Source organism: Phalaenopsis equestris, unplaced genomic scaffold (genome assembly GCF_001263595.1).
Source record: "Phalaenopsis equestris unplaced genomic scaffold, ASM126359v1 Scaffold000002, whole genome shotgun sequence".
Taxonomy (NCBI): Eukaryota; Viridiplantae; Streptophyta; class Magnoliopsida; order Asparagales; family Orchidaceae; genus Phalaenopsis; species Phalaenopsis equestris.
In genome coordinates, this window is record NW_018164444.1 from 71,670,756 (window position 1) to 71,687,024 (window position 16,269).

The following is a 16,269-nucleotide window of genomic DNA, read 5'->3' on the forward strand; positions in this document are numbered from 1 at the left end:
GGCATTCCATATCTTGTAAAAATATTTTTATTTAAAAATTTTGAAACACTCTGAGCATCGCATTTAGGTACAACAATAGCTTCAATCCATGTAGACATATAATCAACAACAAATAATATATATAAATTTCCAAATGAAGGCATAAATTGTCCAATAAAATCTAATCTCCACATATCAAAATTTCAACTTCTAATGTGTAATTTAGAGGTTTTTCATTTCTTCTAAAAATATTTCCTACTCGCTGATATCGATCACATGTTTTAATATATTTATTAACCTCTCTAAAAAAAATAGACTAAAAAAATCCAGCTTGAACAATTTTATGTGCAGTTTTATTTGTTTCAAAATGTCCTCCAAATTCAGAATCATAACATCTTTCAATTATTTGTTGAGTTTCTTCATAAGACAAACACCTTCTAATATTAGATATTTAAACTATTTACATATATGAGTCATCCCAAAAATAGGATTTTGAATTATAAATAAATTTCTTTAATTGTTGATTCTTAACATCTTGTGTTGGAATATCACTTGTAATATAATTTACTATATCGGCATACCATACCACGGTATGTTCACTACATCAATATTATATAATTGTTCATCAGGGAAAGTTTCCAAAATTTCATTTACAAAATTAGTTAATATTTCTTGTTCAAGTCTAGACAAATGATCAACTATTTGATTATAATTTTTCTTTCTATCAACTACCATAAAATCAAACTGTTGTAGAAGAAGTATCCATCTAATTAATCTTGGTTTAACATCCTTCTTTTGCATCAAATATTTGATAGCAAAATAATCTGTATGCACTATACATTTGACTCCAATTAAGTAAGGTTTAAAGTTATCAAAGGCATAAATTATAGTTAATAACTCTCTTTAAGTAGTAGTGTAATTAATTTGAGCATCATTTAGAGTTTTACTAACATAATATATTACTTTAAAAACTTTTTTGTGCATTTGTTCTAAAACAGCTCCAATAGCATAATCACTAGCATCACACATTATTTCAAATGGTTTCTCCCAATCAGGTGAAACTATTATAGGTGCGGTGATTAATTTTTCTTTCAACGGTTCAAATAGTATGCACTATACATTTGACTCCAATTAAGTAAGGTTTAAAGTTATCAAAGGCATAAATTATAGTTAATAACTCTCTTTAAGTAGTAGTGTAATTAATTTGAGCATCATTTAGAGTTTTACTAACATAATATATTACTTTAAAAACTTTTTTGTGCATTTGTTCTAAAACAGCTCCAATAGCATAATCACTAGCATCACACATTATTTCAAATGGTTTCTCCCAATCAGGTGAAACTATTATAGGTGCGGTGATTAATTTTTCTTTCAACGGTTCAAATACTTTTATGTATTCCTCATTAAAATCAAATTTCATATCTTTTTCTAAAAGTTGGCATAATGACTTAGTTATTTTTGAAAAAAATTTTATATAACGCTGTAGAGTCCATCATGTCCTAGAAAACTTATTACCCTCTAACCATAGTAGGAGGTGGTAACATCTCAATAACTTAAATAGGTGGTAACTTCTCAATAAAAATTTTTATGGGATCTACTTCCATGTCATTTTCAAAAATTGTATGCCCAAGTACAATTACTCCTACAACCATAAATTAATATTTTTTGATTTTTTTACATAATTCCAGAATTTTTTCTAAATTATTTAAACATAATTCAAATGAAGTCCCGAATACAGAAAAATCACCCATTAATACTTCCATTCCATGTCCAATTAAATTACTAAAAATTGACATCATACGTCTTTGAATTGTCGCAGGTGTCTTACATAATCCAAAGGCATTCTACAAAAAGTAAATGTCCAAAAGTGATTTTTTTTTATCAATTTTCGCTCTAAATAGAGCCTAATAACGGCTTTCCAACAGTGCATCCAAAAACTCTTCAAAAAGTGCCTAAATTCGCCGAATCTTCTAGAAATCGGTCTTGCACCGACATTGGCGCCGTCAGCACCCATTCTAGCGCCATTGGCGCTATTGGCCCTTTAATTAATTTCGTGATTTCTGACAAACGACGTCGTCGGCGCCGAACATTTCTTCTAAAACTCCATTTTGACTCCAAATTTCATCATTTTTGCTTCATCTCCAAATTTATTTCATCATTTTTGCTTCATTTTTACTTCAAGTCCTAAAAATCAACAACCTGCAATAAAACATGAAAAATATATTCCTTTAAAGCGTAATATCACCAAAAATGAGTATAAAATATATATCTAAAAATGCATATATTTTTGGTGCATCAGCATGACCGCACCATATCTGGCAAAAGGGTTGTGTGACCTCGCCGACCCATTCAACACTTGGCATGACCATGCTGACGAGCGAAAAAAAAACTTAAGGAAATTTGATGGCCCAATCCGTCATTCTTGATAGAAAAGTATTTTAGGGCTTCATGGAGGGAATTTTGCATTAGAAGTCATTGAAGGCTGGTGGAAACAAGATTCTAAGAGAGTTTGAGAGCTTTTCTTAAGGACTTCTTCCTCCTTTGGTGGAAAACTTTTAGGGTGAGAGTTTCATTTATTTTGTGAGTTGTGAGAGACTTATATGAGAGGAAAGATTGCTACAAGTGTGGAGAAGACAATTTATTGTAAGTTCTACATGTATAGGTTTCTTGTAATGAAATCCTTCATAGTTTTCCTCGTTATGGTTTTCTCGACGATGCTTGGCTAAATTCATTCATTGTGTCTTTGTGATGTAGAGGTAGTGGATTTAATTGTGATTTTTTCTGTAATGCTTTTCCACTAGCATTTTCTTATGCTTTCAAGACCTATAATGTTGGTTAATTTATGAACTTAATTTACTCCTAATCTAACCAACTAGAATGTTAAAAATATTTTGTAAAGTTACAACCACTAACCATTGCGTAATGGAAATTAAGTGTTAACCACAGAATTCCAAGTGATAAGACATATTTCAGTAAAATTCTGCAATCATTTCAGGGGGATCATAACAGTTATGCAGAATACTATGAGAATTGAGGAAGCCTCAAATTCATGGATTCTAGGCTTCTTTTAACCTAAAAATAAGTATAAGGGGTACTATATCCCCAATTGAGAACAATCAAGCAGGAAAACATCTAAAAAAAATCACGATCATCATGATCCCTAAATAAAAGAGGCACGAGCCTCATCAATCTTGAAGGAACTCACAAAATTTTTTCTCTATTTCTATTTTCTGTTGCCTACCATTCACTCTATTTTTGCTAGAATCTCTAGACTTAAAACATCTTTGCAATCATGTCAAGCTAGGTCAACTAAATTAGTAAGCTAGAGATTTTTCTACAGAAAAAATGGTTAGACATTACTTGTTGGATCGATACGAAAACTCTTAAACTACATACTACTTGACATGTTCAATTGCATTGTATGCTCAACTAACTCTGCGGTAAGTTTTGGTGTGTAAGCTGTATGTTTTGTCTATCGCCTTATGGTCTCGGAGGATCAAGTGTATTTGCGTCATGGACAGGCGAAAAGATGTGAGTCATCCCTCGATCTCCACCTGCCTAATTTAGAAGCCCTCTTCTGCAGATGATGTAAGGAGGACTCTGCTTTGGAGGAAACAGGGGTGGAGTTATATACCTTCGATATATGGTTATTGGACATCTCCAACAACTCGTCCAATGTCTTCGGTCGTTGCATACCCAAAGCATACCAAAAGGGTCATTCCTTTAACTATTGAGCTAGGGCAACATGAGCTATTGTAGCCTCTAAGTCCAATATTTCTAACATGTCCTTTTGGAAGCAGGTGGTGAGGGAACGAAGGCTCTCTTTCTATGCTAATTGGGTCTACGGGAGGGCTTACGAATTCTTCTAAGGCTTTTGGGCACTGAAAATGACACTATAAATATTCGCTTGAAATTATCAAACATCATGATCACTCTTAACGACAATGTATTGAACAACCCGAGAGCCTACTCCCTTTGTGTGGTAAAGAAGAGTCGACATTCAAAGCATTAGTGATTCTCAGCAGACACATATTTTGCTCAAACGGAGACTATGAGGTCGGTCAGATTGTTCCTGCTCTTATATAACTCAAGTGCGGGGATTTTGAACCTCTTAGAGCTTTGCTGATAGAACACTTTCTCTGGTTGTTGGGGAGCTTTAGTATGCCCAAATTGATGTTTGTCAACAGTACCAACCCAACATTATCAAAGTACAAGGAGTCTCCTTCTCTTTCCAAAGATAAGAGCTCTTTAGTCATTGAGAGTCGACCCTTCATCCCGGGGTTGCTGCTCTTTTTCTCGAACCAGTTCCTCTCGAATGACATCCAACATTTGATCCTTCATCTCCTAGATCCACTGATTTATGATTTGCTTGGTGCACTTCATGTTACTAGTGCCTCTGTTGTGAGTTTCTTCTCTGTGGGCTACTTCTTTTATTGTTTTGGTATGTTCCATACTTGCCAAACCTTTTATGATGTTGAATCCTAATTTATCCGTAATCACATCTCAAATAACAGAGCATAAGAAATGAAAGAGAGAAAAATAGATAGAGAAAAGAGTGAACATAAGTTGAATATTAAATTGTATCAACCGAGTTGACCTTTGCAACCTTTTTTCAGCTAAATCAGGTGTATCTGCCTCCTTTTGTACCTCAAATGATCTCTTATTCATATGAGAATATAATATGACATTCTTTACACTTCTGCCCCTGCTGTTAATGAGGGTTGTAAATGATATTTTAAATATTTTATATCTATGAGTCTATGGTTCAACTGCTCTTTGGCTTGTTCGACTAAGCTCGTATGACTTCAGCTTGGCAGGCGGGTTCTATTACCCGGGCTTAGTTGAAATTGTCAGTCTACTGAGATCAAATGGTTTCGGGTCGGTATTACTAATTCGGTCGATTGGCTAGGTTGACTGTCGACCCTTGATGATAGATAGTGGAGCTTCTTGTCGCTTTTGCTATGATTCGAGACGCCGAGGGGCTAAATCTTCCCTCGAGTCGGCTGACTAGTGGGTGGCTATCTATCTTCTTTCTGGCCGAACAACTCGGATTTAGGTCATTCAATAATTTTTCCCGAACCAGTCGGTCTTGACCTTACTTTTTTTGGCTCAGACAGCTGCTTCCGGTCAGATGTGGGTCTCCTAGTCTTCCATTAGTGGACCCTCTATTAAAATATTACCCTCGTTCTGGATCGTTAGATCTTCTCATGATCAACACAAATATATTTTTGATGTACATGTATATTTTTTATGTACATATATATAAGTAAAACTAGCAAATATAAAAAAGTGACCTTCAAGTTTTATTTTAACATCAACTAAATAGCTTTGACTATTTTAAATATACATCCTTTTTCCCATAACTAATAAAAAAAATACATGTGAATTCTAAAACCAAATAGCAACATTAGTGGATTTGCATTGAATTCAAAATCTCAATCAACAATTTATAAACTAAAACACATTCAAATACTTTTATAAGGAAATTTTGAAATGTTCCACAAAACAAAATTTCAAAAACCAAATTTTAAGCCGTTTCCTGCAACCGACCACAACTTTCTAGACTTGCTGGATTCAAACTGAATCAATTCTTACAAGCATTAACCTCATGACTAAGGAAATCAAATTTATGTCGATTAATTAGGGGTATTTGCGTAAATGTCCCAAAATTTATTTTCTATTTACATACATCCCTTAAATTTTTATATTCAAATTCATACCATGCAAAAGTCTCATATCACATAAAAATATCATTATATTTAATTCTTGAAAGCAACATATATATTTTCATCCAAAATCACAACACTAAAATATTATAAATATGTAAATACATAAAAATTACATGATATGTATATAATTTTTTAAAAAATTGTCATGGTGAAAATAATAATTATTATTTATCCTATCAACTAATCAAACGTCTGTTTTCGACAGAAAATATTTGCGTACGTTGCGTACGCTGCACTTCGTACGTCGGGGGTTATTCAGAGGGTACAGGCGGGCCGGAACTACAGAAACGCGAGACTTATTTGTAGGTTATAAATATGTTACATGTAGATTAAAGTGGGATATAACACAAATTACATGTAGATTAAAGGGGGATATAACACAAATATAACACCCTTATACCCTCTGAATAACCTCCTGCTGAAGTACACAACCTCTTACATATGGGGGTGTAAACAAGTCAAACACGAGTGAGCCCAGGCTCAACTCGTGTCGGCTTGTTTATATTTCAATCTCAAAAGGTATGTTCGTGTTCAACTCGTTTGCTTAGCGAGCCGAACATAAGCCGTTCACAAACAAAGTCGTTTTGACAACCCTAATCAGATAACCATAAGATGTTAAAAATTAGAGCAAGATTTAAAAATTATTGTTTATATTAAAACATCATTTGAATCTAATTTAATAAATTTTATTCTATTTTCTTAATTAATACTTATAATTGATTATAAATCTTTATAGCATTGCACTCAATGAAGTTTTTTAAAAATATTACTGATCAAAGATATATGTGTGTATATATATATAATTGATTAGTAGTATTCTGTGCAAAAACAAGTCGAACACGAACAAAAGATCCGAACAAGAAGTTAACTTCGTGTTCGACTTGTTAACTTCGTGTTCGACTTGTTAACTTGACGAACGAGCAGAACACGAAGTTCTTAACGATCCGAACAAGAGCTGCTCGAGAACAACGACCTGTTTTGACAGCCCTACTTACATACGTAAGTATTTTTGGTTTTCGACAGAAAAGTGAATCCAAACGCCATTATCGCGGCAGGGAGCCGCGGAGTGCGATTGGCCGTTTGTTCCACCGCCTCGGACTGTGTTCATGAAGTAGAAATAACTGACAGGAGTGAAAAAGTTACAACGATTCCAAAATGATATAATACTTTTATAGAAATTGCATTTATTTTAAGAATATTTAATACGATAAATATTTTAAGTTGGTTTTAATTTCCATTTTTGTCATATTTTATTATTGTACATAAAAGTTAAAATTATATAAGGTATTGATGTATAATTAAAATATATTTTAGAATTAAAATTATTTTTTGAGTTATGGATAAAACCCATATTGTTTCTGGCATGCGGACCTACGATTTATTAATTAAAAAATAAAATAAAATAGAAATACTTTTTTTAGCTTTTTTATTGGCATAAATAATGGCAACCCTGCCGGCTTAAAATCGCATGTCCCCCTTTCATCTTCTCTGTTACCCCTACAGCTACTTTACTTCTCTCTCTACTCTCTACGTTTCTCTCTCCTCTCTCTTTCTCTCTCAAGAAGGTAAGCTCGGATCGGAGAGCGAGGAGGGTGGGAATGGTGGAGACGCGACGGAGCTCGTCTTCCTCGAAGAGGCCGTCTACGTCGAGCTCTAGCGGGACCGCCAAGCGCTCTAAGGTTAGAATTTTAAGGTTTATTTTTTCTACCGACCTTGTCGATTTTGGCGTCTGGTTTTGGGTCATCTTATCGATTCTTGATTCGGATCGGTTTGAATCTTTGGTCTTTTAGGCGGAGATTACGGCGGCGGAAGAGAACGAGAAGGGGGCGGAGGAGGAGCTACATGATGACCTGAGCCGCGTGGATCCCGCTGCCGGGGAGACGGCCGCGGGGACGGAGAAGGAGAGTACTGTGCCGTTGGTGCAGGATGATGTCCATCCACAAGGTGTGAACTTGGTTCTCTATTGGATTTGGTTTCGAGTAATGTTTCTTTGTATCGGGGCGATGAAAATTTTGTTGTTCAGGGAGAGAAGCTCCTGCAGAACAGCTGATGAAGTTTTTGAATTTACCTAAGAGGCAAGTGGAAAAAGCGCAGAAGCGGTCAAAGGTTCCATGGGGCAAACTCCTCTCCCAGTGTTATAAGGTCTGGTTATCGGTCAATTTTCTTTAGTTTTTCAACTACTCCTTCAGGGTTTGTTTTTTGATTCTCATAAATATCACATAATCCTAATAACCTGAAAATCTTCAGCACATGTGGTCCTTCGTTTTTGGTGTTTGGCTGCATTCATAGCATTAGTTTCTTATCGGATTTAAGATCAGGCAAAATTGTTTCTTTGGAGGATATTTGATAAACTTAAACGCCAGAAAGGTGGGGTTTTTTTTTTTAATCCGGTTGATTAAATGGCACCTTCCTTACTTAATTCCGCAGGCAACCTTAATGTTGTAATGACAAGGGACTTTTGCTCTTCAATAGCTTTCATATGATGTATTTCATTATCACTCGCCCTTTATCTGGTTTGGTGGCATTCATGAGTCAGAAAAACTGATTTTGAAAAGAATTTTTAGTGCTGATTTGATGATGAAGAATAATATGTGATTGCATTCTCAATATAATCACATTTTATCTGCGTTTGATGTCAGCTCCATGATTTATGGCCATTTTCACGCTATATTATTACTAGGTTTTTGGAATACACATGCATAAATACCACCTCTTTTATCTGCTTTTGTGTCGTTCATGAGTTACAAAAACTGATTTTGAAAAGAATTTTTTGTTTTGATTTGATGATGAAGAATAATATGCGATTGCATTCTCCATACAAACACATATTATCCGATTTTGATGCCAGCTCCATGATTTATGGCCATTTGCACGCTATATTTTTTACTAGGTTCTTGGAATACAAATACATAAATACCACCTCTTTTTGGAAACTTTGGTTAACCATTATTGTCTATGCTGTTGGTGCTTTATGCATTTGGTAACCTAGAGCCCAGATAATTCTCATTTAATCTATTGTTTATACGATCTCTTGAATGCAATTTGAAACTTCTAAAAAACATAGGACCAGGTAGTCATTTTTTATGATGTTATTTTGTTAGATGTATTAACTTCTTGAAAGTTTGTAAAATCATAAAAGATAAAGCCATTGTAACATGATAACTATTTATTGTTTTATTTTTTAGAAAAGCATTGTAATTGATGTATGAGTCCTCATTTTTAGCCTTTACTCAACTATTTAGGGTTAATGAATCCTCATTCTTTATACATGCTTATTTATTTTTAGAAAAGCATTGTAATTGATGTATGAGTCCTCATTTTTTGCACAGAATTTTTCCTATTCCTTTTATATTAGTTTTATTTGTTGCCTTATTATCACATCTCACAGAATTTTTCCTATTCCTTTTATATTAGTTTTAATTGTTGCCTTATTATCACATCTACTATTGATGTATGTGCCAAAATAATCCAATTCTATTTTGCCTTCTTTTCTTTAATATGCGCTACTCTCATAATTTCCTATATAAATTAATAATTTTTCGCATTAATCTGTTTTATTTTAGTACGCAAGCCGTTTTTTTTTTTTAGATCTGTTTTATTTTAGTACGCAAGCCGTTTTTTTTTAAGACACAAACCATCCTTATATTTCTTTTTTTCCATATTAAATTGTCTTCTAAATGACTTCTTTTTTTCCACGTATTTGGATTCTTGTGGCATATGTGAGCTATCATTTTACAAAATTAAATTTTAATTTTTGTTCTGATCTAATTTGAAGATAGTCACAACCTATATTGATAATGTCCTCACCCGTTATTTGCTAATAAGATTTCACCATGTGATCGATTTTAACACCAAAATAATTTTGTCAACATTTATCCATTATTTTTGTTATACAATTTCTATTTTAAACCTCTGTAACATCTGATAGCTTGTCGCCTCAGAAGTTCTGTTTTTTTGCTTGAATTTTTATCTTTTTTAAATATGTTTTCTCTGAATATCATGGATATTAATTATCCACTAATAAAACTAATAAAAAGGAGAGTAAAGGTGAGTGCCTTGGGGTTATGTGGTTTGGGACAAATGGTAGCTATTGAGTGCTTACAAGGAAAGCTGTGGTGAGGTTTTTGGTTTCTTGTACTTGGCTTTAAATGAAGAGAGTTGCTGGTTGTTGATTAGAGAAAATACAAGAAGAATTAAAGAAGAGAGGAGGATAGGGAAGAAGAAGAAAATAGTTCTTGTTACTCATTTATGTGTGGCCTTGGAGTACTATTTTGTTGTTGTGTGGGTATGGTTTTACCATAGATGTGATTTTTCCATAGATATGTGTAATGATGTTCTTTTAAGGAGCATTTAAGTTTGTAATTATGGTATTATTTAGTTTATGTTTTTATCATCTTTCATCTCTCTATTGTGATTCTCTTTTGTGTTTGGCATGTGATATTTGGGGCTTCTCTTTTATTTTGAGATTTGTCTGGGTTTGGGGATGAGCTTTTGTGTGCTTTTTTCATTTTTAACTCTTTGTGTCTTTTTATTGTTGATTCGATCCTCTCTCCTCTCCCGTTGATATAGGCTTGTTTTCGCTAAGCCACATTAATCTTTGTGACTTATTGTGATACTTGTTTTCCTGACCATTAGGTCCATTACTTTTTGTGTTCTTATTAGCTCCCATTTAGCACATCAAAAGTATTTTTCTTTTTGCTAACAGGAGGTTGGTAGTGCTGCTATGTCACCCCCTTAACGAGAGATGGGGAATGAAACAAAATAGAGGCACTATAATTAGCACCATTTAGAAAATTTTTATTCCTTGTAAGATGATTTTTTTGTTATTCTATTGGGGTCCACTCAATAGGAGAAATATTACTGCAACAAAATAGTATGATCTCTTTAACGTGATGGGTTGAAAGTGAAGGGCCAATTTGTAAATTTACTAATTTTTGCTTTAATTTTGTTTTATGTAGCACAGAAGGCTTGATTGGTTTGTTTATTTTTATTTCTGATTTCATTTAACCCCCACCCCAAGCACTGCGTTCTCTACTTTCTGATCAGCATTTCTGACTCTTTCGCCTTATGCAATGCTCAGAACCCGCATCTTCCCATATATGATTCCAACTTCACTGTTGGGCAAAGCCGGCACTGCAATTTGAGGTTGAAGGATCCTTCCATAAGTACAGTTCTTTGTAAATTGAAGCACGAGGAGGTGATCATCTAGCTGGCACTTTCTGGGTTGTTGTTAGTGATTAAAACAAAGGCTGCTTATTTTGTTTTCATTAAATTCCATTCAACAAATCTGAATTCATCTAATATGTATATTTTGTGACAGCAAGATGGTGCATCCGTTGTATCACTTGAGATGTTGGGGGACAAAGGATTAGTCCAGGTAAATGGAAAGATTATTGCACAAAATTCCAGTGTCGTGCTCAGCGGCGGGGATGAGTTGGTTTTTAGCTCTTCTGGGAAGCATGCTTATGTATCCTTTTCCATTTTCTACAATCATATTTATGAATAAGATTCTCACTTCATCCATTATTAATTTCATATAACTATCTGATATAATTGTGTTTTATGGAATGAGATTCCCTTGACAATTTTAGATCTTCCAACAACTTCCTCATGTAAGCCGTCCAGCTCATCCTACCTCATGCAGTATTGAAGAAGCTCAAGGTGAATCATTGAAAGGGATTCCTTTGGACATGAGACTTGGAGATTCATCTGCTGTTGATGGAGCATCAATACTTGCCTCCTTCCCAAATCTTACCAAAGATTTAGCAGCGCTTAGATGCCCGCAACCAAATGGGCCAACTGGTCAGTGTTAGATGTTTTATTTCATTTCGTTCATAGTGTTTCTGAGGGTAAATTAACATTTAATTTTTTTAACCCTTTTTTGTCAGTGTTATCTTCTTCTGAGTTGGATGTAGCTGGTGATACCTACAGAAAACAGGAGGATAGATGCGAGAATATTTTCAAAGAAACCGATTCTAGGGCAGCTTTGCCATCTAATAGATGTCAAGTTTTTAAGGATGCTTTGAGAAGGGGCATTCTAAATGCCAGTGACATTGATGTGACGTTTGACTCTTTTCCCTACCATTTAAGGTAATTAATTCGGTCTGCTCTTCCCAAGACTTTTTGTGGATTGTAGATGTTTTGATTTTTGTGCTGTTTAGAGAAGCGGGTTTTATTACTTTTGATGACTGGGACTTGAAATTAAATTTGTGGTTTGTTTGTTAATTGCTACAATTATGTTCATGTTTAAAGCTGCAGTAGGAAACTGTTTTGAAATGTTACATGCTGACCCCTGGATAAATTCAGTGATAAATTGCAGTTGAAAATGCCATAAAAAATGCTAAAATGCCTAGTAAGTGAATTATTCAACATAAACATTTGTTTAGCTGAGGTATAGATTCATCAAGAATATGGTTTATAGACAGCAGATATGTGGCATGAGTTTTGTTTTTGTTTTTTTTTTTACTTCAATACCTTGAATGTTAGGTTTCAAAAAAAGCTGCTAACATGTGGATGATGAACTGGATAGTTGGTTAGTGAGCTGTCACACAGCATTGATTAGGTAGGTTTAAAAGAAAGTCTCTTTTGTTAGAAATATGAATATATTGAAGACTTCTCCTCATTATGTATGGCTTCTTAAGGAGGTTGACATATGAATTTTGTTAGTAGTACATATTTGAATCTTCAAGGCTGTACTGTTTTTTGAACCTGTTATTGTTTGATTGATTCTAGTTTTTAGGATTTTTTTTACTTTTCTGGTCATTAACCCTAAACCATTTTCATCTTCCCCACAGTGAGAGTACGAAGAATGTACTTCTATCTTGCGCATATGTTCATCTGGAATGCAGGCCTTTCACTAAGTATGCTGCAGAAATATCATCTTTGAGCCAGCGCATACTTTTGTCTGGCCCAACAGGTATTATGGTCTTATGTTTTCTATGAATGGTCATGCTTTCCATGGCCTGCAATTGAGATCCTGCTTGTTTATGTAGGTTCTGAAATCTATCAAGAAACCTTAGCCAAGGCACTTACCAAGCACTTTGGTGCCAGACTACTTATTGTTAACTCTCTCTTGTTACCTGGTGTAAGTTTCTTTCTTCTCCTTTTTGTTGAATATTTACATTTGACTTCTTGAACCAAACCAATTGGTTCTCATTTTTATTTATTTTTACTATTTTGGTATAATTACATACACAGCACTCAAAATATTGCTATTGGCAAAATTAGTTATGTTTTTGAACTATCAGACAGATGCATTTACATGTTCCAAGATCAAACCAGTGAGAATTTGATAAAAATGAAAACATGGGTTGAGGTTTTATCTGTGAGAATTTGATAAAAATGAAAACATGGGTTGAGGATTTATCTTAAATTTTGATATTTGAGTGAGAATTGAAAAATGGATGAAAGTGAGTGTTAGATTTCTAAATAGCAATGTTTCAAGTGTTATGTATGTAATTTTCCCTATTTTTTTTCTCATATAATGTTATGTTTCTTGAGTCTGTATGCACACTTGCAAATTATTTTAGGGACAATCGAAGGATTCAGAATCTCCACCCAAGGAAGTGACTAAGATAGACAAATTGGCCAGTCTTCTTGCGAAACGATCTGCAGTAGGTGATATCTCGCAGTTCAAGAGACCGACATCAACAGTGGATGCTGACATTGTTGGTTCATCTTCTTGTAATTTGAATTCTCTGCCGAAGCAAGAGTCTTCAACAGCGACATCAAAACCATACACATTTAAAGAAGGTATGATGCATCTCTTACTGCTGTTTAATTGCAGACCTCAATCCCTCTTTTCTGATATAAAGCCAAGATCAAGTTGTATTTTTTGATACTCACTTTTATTTAGTTATCTTTGTAAATTGAGATTCTTTCTAATGTAGGTGATCGAGTAAAATATGTTGGTCCCTCGAATCCCATGGGATTTCCTCATGCTCAAAGGTAACTTTCATCTGTCTTTTGTGCTTTCTTTCTTATATATATGTATGTGTGCGTGCGCACGCGCAATTGGTGGCCCGTTGGATGACAGCTTCGGCGTAAGTCCCCTCTGTCTTGGGTTCGAATCCATTTGGGTCAAATTAGCACATATGGGGCGGACAGACATATATTGTTTTATTTATTGTTTTGTGTGGATGTTCATGTTTGTGTATGGACCGACACGGTTTCACGGGCATCAAATTAACCCTTTAGCCAAAGGTTCTGAAATTTTTAGCGCATCAATTTTATAGTTTATTTAATTTTTTTGCTGTTTTTTTTTCAACATAGAGCAATGCTTAATGTATAATCTCCCTAAAAGTTATAAACTATCGTCGTTGTTCTTACTTTTATTCAAAAATATCTTGGCTCATTTTTTATGCTGTATTTTATTCATTAGCATTCTTGAAGTCAAGTGTTTCTTTTGAAACACATGTTATTGAATTTTCTTTTTTCTTTGATTGGGTCATAGCTATTTTCTAATACATGATGGTGCATCTTATAATTTGACTCTGTCTTGGATTAATCCGATGATTTAAGTGCCACTATAAGTCTCATGCCATGACATTACCAGATGTGCTTGTCTGATTTTAGATATCCAATTTTATAACATTTACCTTAATTGTTTTTAAAAGCATGAAAGTTGCCTCCACCCTTATTCTCTTTTCTGCCCTCTATTTCAGTCAATCATATCTTCAACATCAACAGCTTATTGCTTTGATGTGATTTTATTATTTGTGATCCCTGGCAAGTGGAGGTATACAAACGTTTTTCATCGTGGTTTAGAAGGCACTGCTTGTTTAAGTAACTTAGGAGACTTCTATTTTTGATTTTTTATTTTTGGCTCAAAGCAATTGCTATCTGTCAGTTTATGCTTGAGAAATTGAGTATAGCTTTCTTCCTTTCACCCATGCTCCCCACACAAATACCTATTCCTTTTTCTCCTTACATTTTTTTTCCAGGATTAGAACCATTAAATTTAATAAAGCTGAATAAATCCATGATGCGAGTCATCGATGCTGGAGAAGTTTCAGCTAAACGTAGCAGGACAGCTGGACGGAGAATTGTTAGATAAAATTTGCATGATAAGCTATATTTTTTTTGTCACAAGCCTTATCATTTTTCCCAATCTCATATTTGAAGGCATGCATGTTCTATGCAGCTTGAAAGATATGCACAATTTTGATTAGTAATTTCTTCATTCCTTTTCTTCAAGATTAAATATTTTGGTGTTTATCACGTTTTGAAATGTAAAAGGCGCTCAGGGGTTTATGTTAGTTGCTCCCTTTTAATGTTCATGCAATTAATGGTTTGATGCAGGTCATCATAATGTCTAAGGCTTTTCTAATGCAGCTCTGAGATGAGATGTGTGAAATTATGCACGTGAGATCAAATCTATAGTTTAGAAACTTCTAATTTAGACGATTATTAATCACTTTAGATTGTGCGAGTGTAAAAAATATATGAAAATAGTAATTTAATAGTTGTTTGATTAAAATCTAAAATAATGACTCATTTTATCGAATTAGAATATGATCAAGTAAGATTAGAGTTTCTAAATAGAAGAATTCTCATAATAGTGCAGTAGATGAACTTATGAAAAATTTAAAATGCTAGAAAGAATCTCATACAAAACAAATTTTATCTAATCAAAGTATAAATTTGAATGTAATTCTCTTTTACATTGCCCTAGGGTGTGGTGCACTGTCATCGCAGTTTTTTTTCGTTTGGTAGCATTGTGTTTTGTTTGCATTCTCAAAAATCTGCAGCTGAATGATATTTTCCACTAAAGGTGTCTACCTGTGGGGTTGCTAGAAAGTTGCGGGTTGACATTTTCAAAAAAAAAAAAAAAAGCCACCACAGCTTTTTACAAAACAGCTTCATCTTCAGTAGCTTCACAATTGCTTCTTCAAACCGCTGCAGCTACCCCAAACAAATCCATAATCCCCTTATTTATAGGCCTACATCAATTTACATAGAATACTTAGAAAATAAGTCAACATTGCTCTTTGATGGTTTAAAACCAGGCCTAAACACAAACAATTTGGTTTTAGGATCTTTGATGGTCTCATAATGCACAATATTTTCTAAAATTATTTATTTATTAGGTTTACCTGAAGTTCTTTGTTCTACTTAATTAAATTCATAAAAAAGTGATCTTGATATGAAGAAGATAAATTTTAATCTTTTAAAAGTACTTTTATTTCAACCCAATTAGTGAAAGCTTTGTGACCAGTTCATCATAAAATTCTCCAATTATTTGATAATCTATATTAAGCCTTCAATGATTTTCATAATTATCATTGTTAAGTACCCTAAATTGTCTATCATAATTATCATCTCCTACTAGAATTAATTTTAAATGAATAGGTTCTTACTAGAATTGACATTCAAATGAACCAGGCCATTGTAATTGGAGTCCACTTCACGTTCGCGTGAATACATTGATTATTTGCTCCATTTTTATGACATGGTGACCCAACCTAAAGATTTTATAATTATTTTTAAAGGTGAACTTTCGTTTGGGATTTCAACCAGCTAACCAGAAAAAGTAAATGTTCTAGGTTCAATGGTTCAATCG

General features: G+C 33.9%; 1 protein-coding gene across 1 annotated transcript in view; it reads left to right on the forward strand.

Moving 5' to 3' along the window:
- Positions 1–7,174: 7,174 nt before the first annotated feature.
- LOC110023738 overlaps positions 7,175–16,269 on the forward strand; it is a 30,780-nt gene continuing 21,685 nt past the window's right edge. The window contains exons 1-11 of the mRNA XM_020723299.1: positions 7,175–7,387; positions 7,499–7,652; positions 7,732–7,850; positions 10,789–10,905; positions 11,029–11,175; positions 11,300–11,510; positions 11,597–11,798; positions 12,503–12,624; positions 12,701–12,792; positions 13,238–13,460; positions 13,598–13,655. Of these exons, the coding sequence (XP_020578958.1) occupies positions 7,307–7,387; positions 7,499–7,652; positions 7,732–7,850; positions 10,789–10,905; positions 11,029–11,175; positions 11,300–11,510; positions 11,597–11,798; positions 12,503–12,624; positions 12,701–12,792; positions 13,238–13,460; positions 13,598–13,655 (1,526 nt within the window). The 5' untranslated portion in view covers positions 7,175–7,306. The remainder of the gene's footprint in view (positions 7,388–7,498; positions 7,653–7,731; positions 7,851–10,788; positions 10,906–11,028; positions 11,176–11,299; positions 11,511–11,596; positions 11,799–12,502; positions 12,625–12,700; positions 12,793–13,237; positions 13,461–13,597; positions 13,656–16,269) is intronic.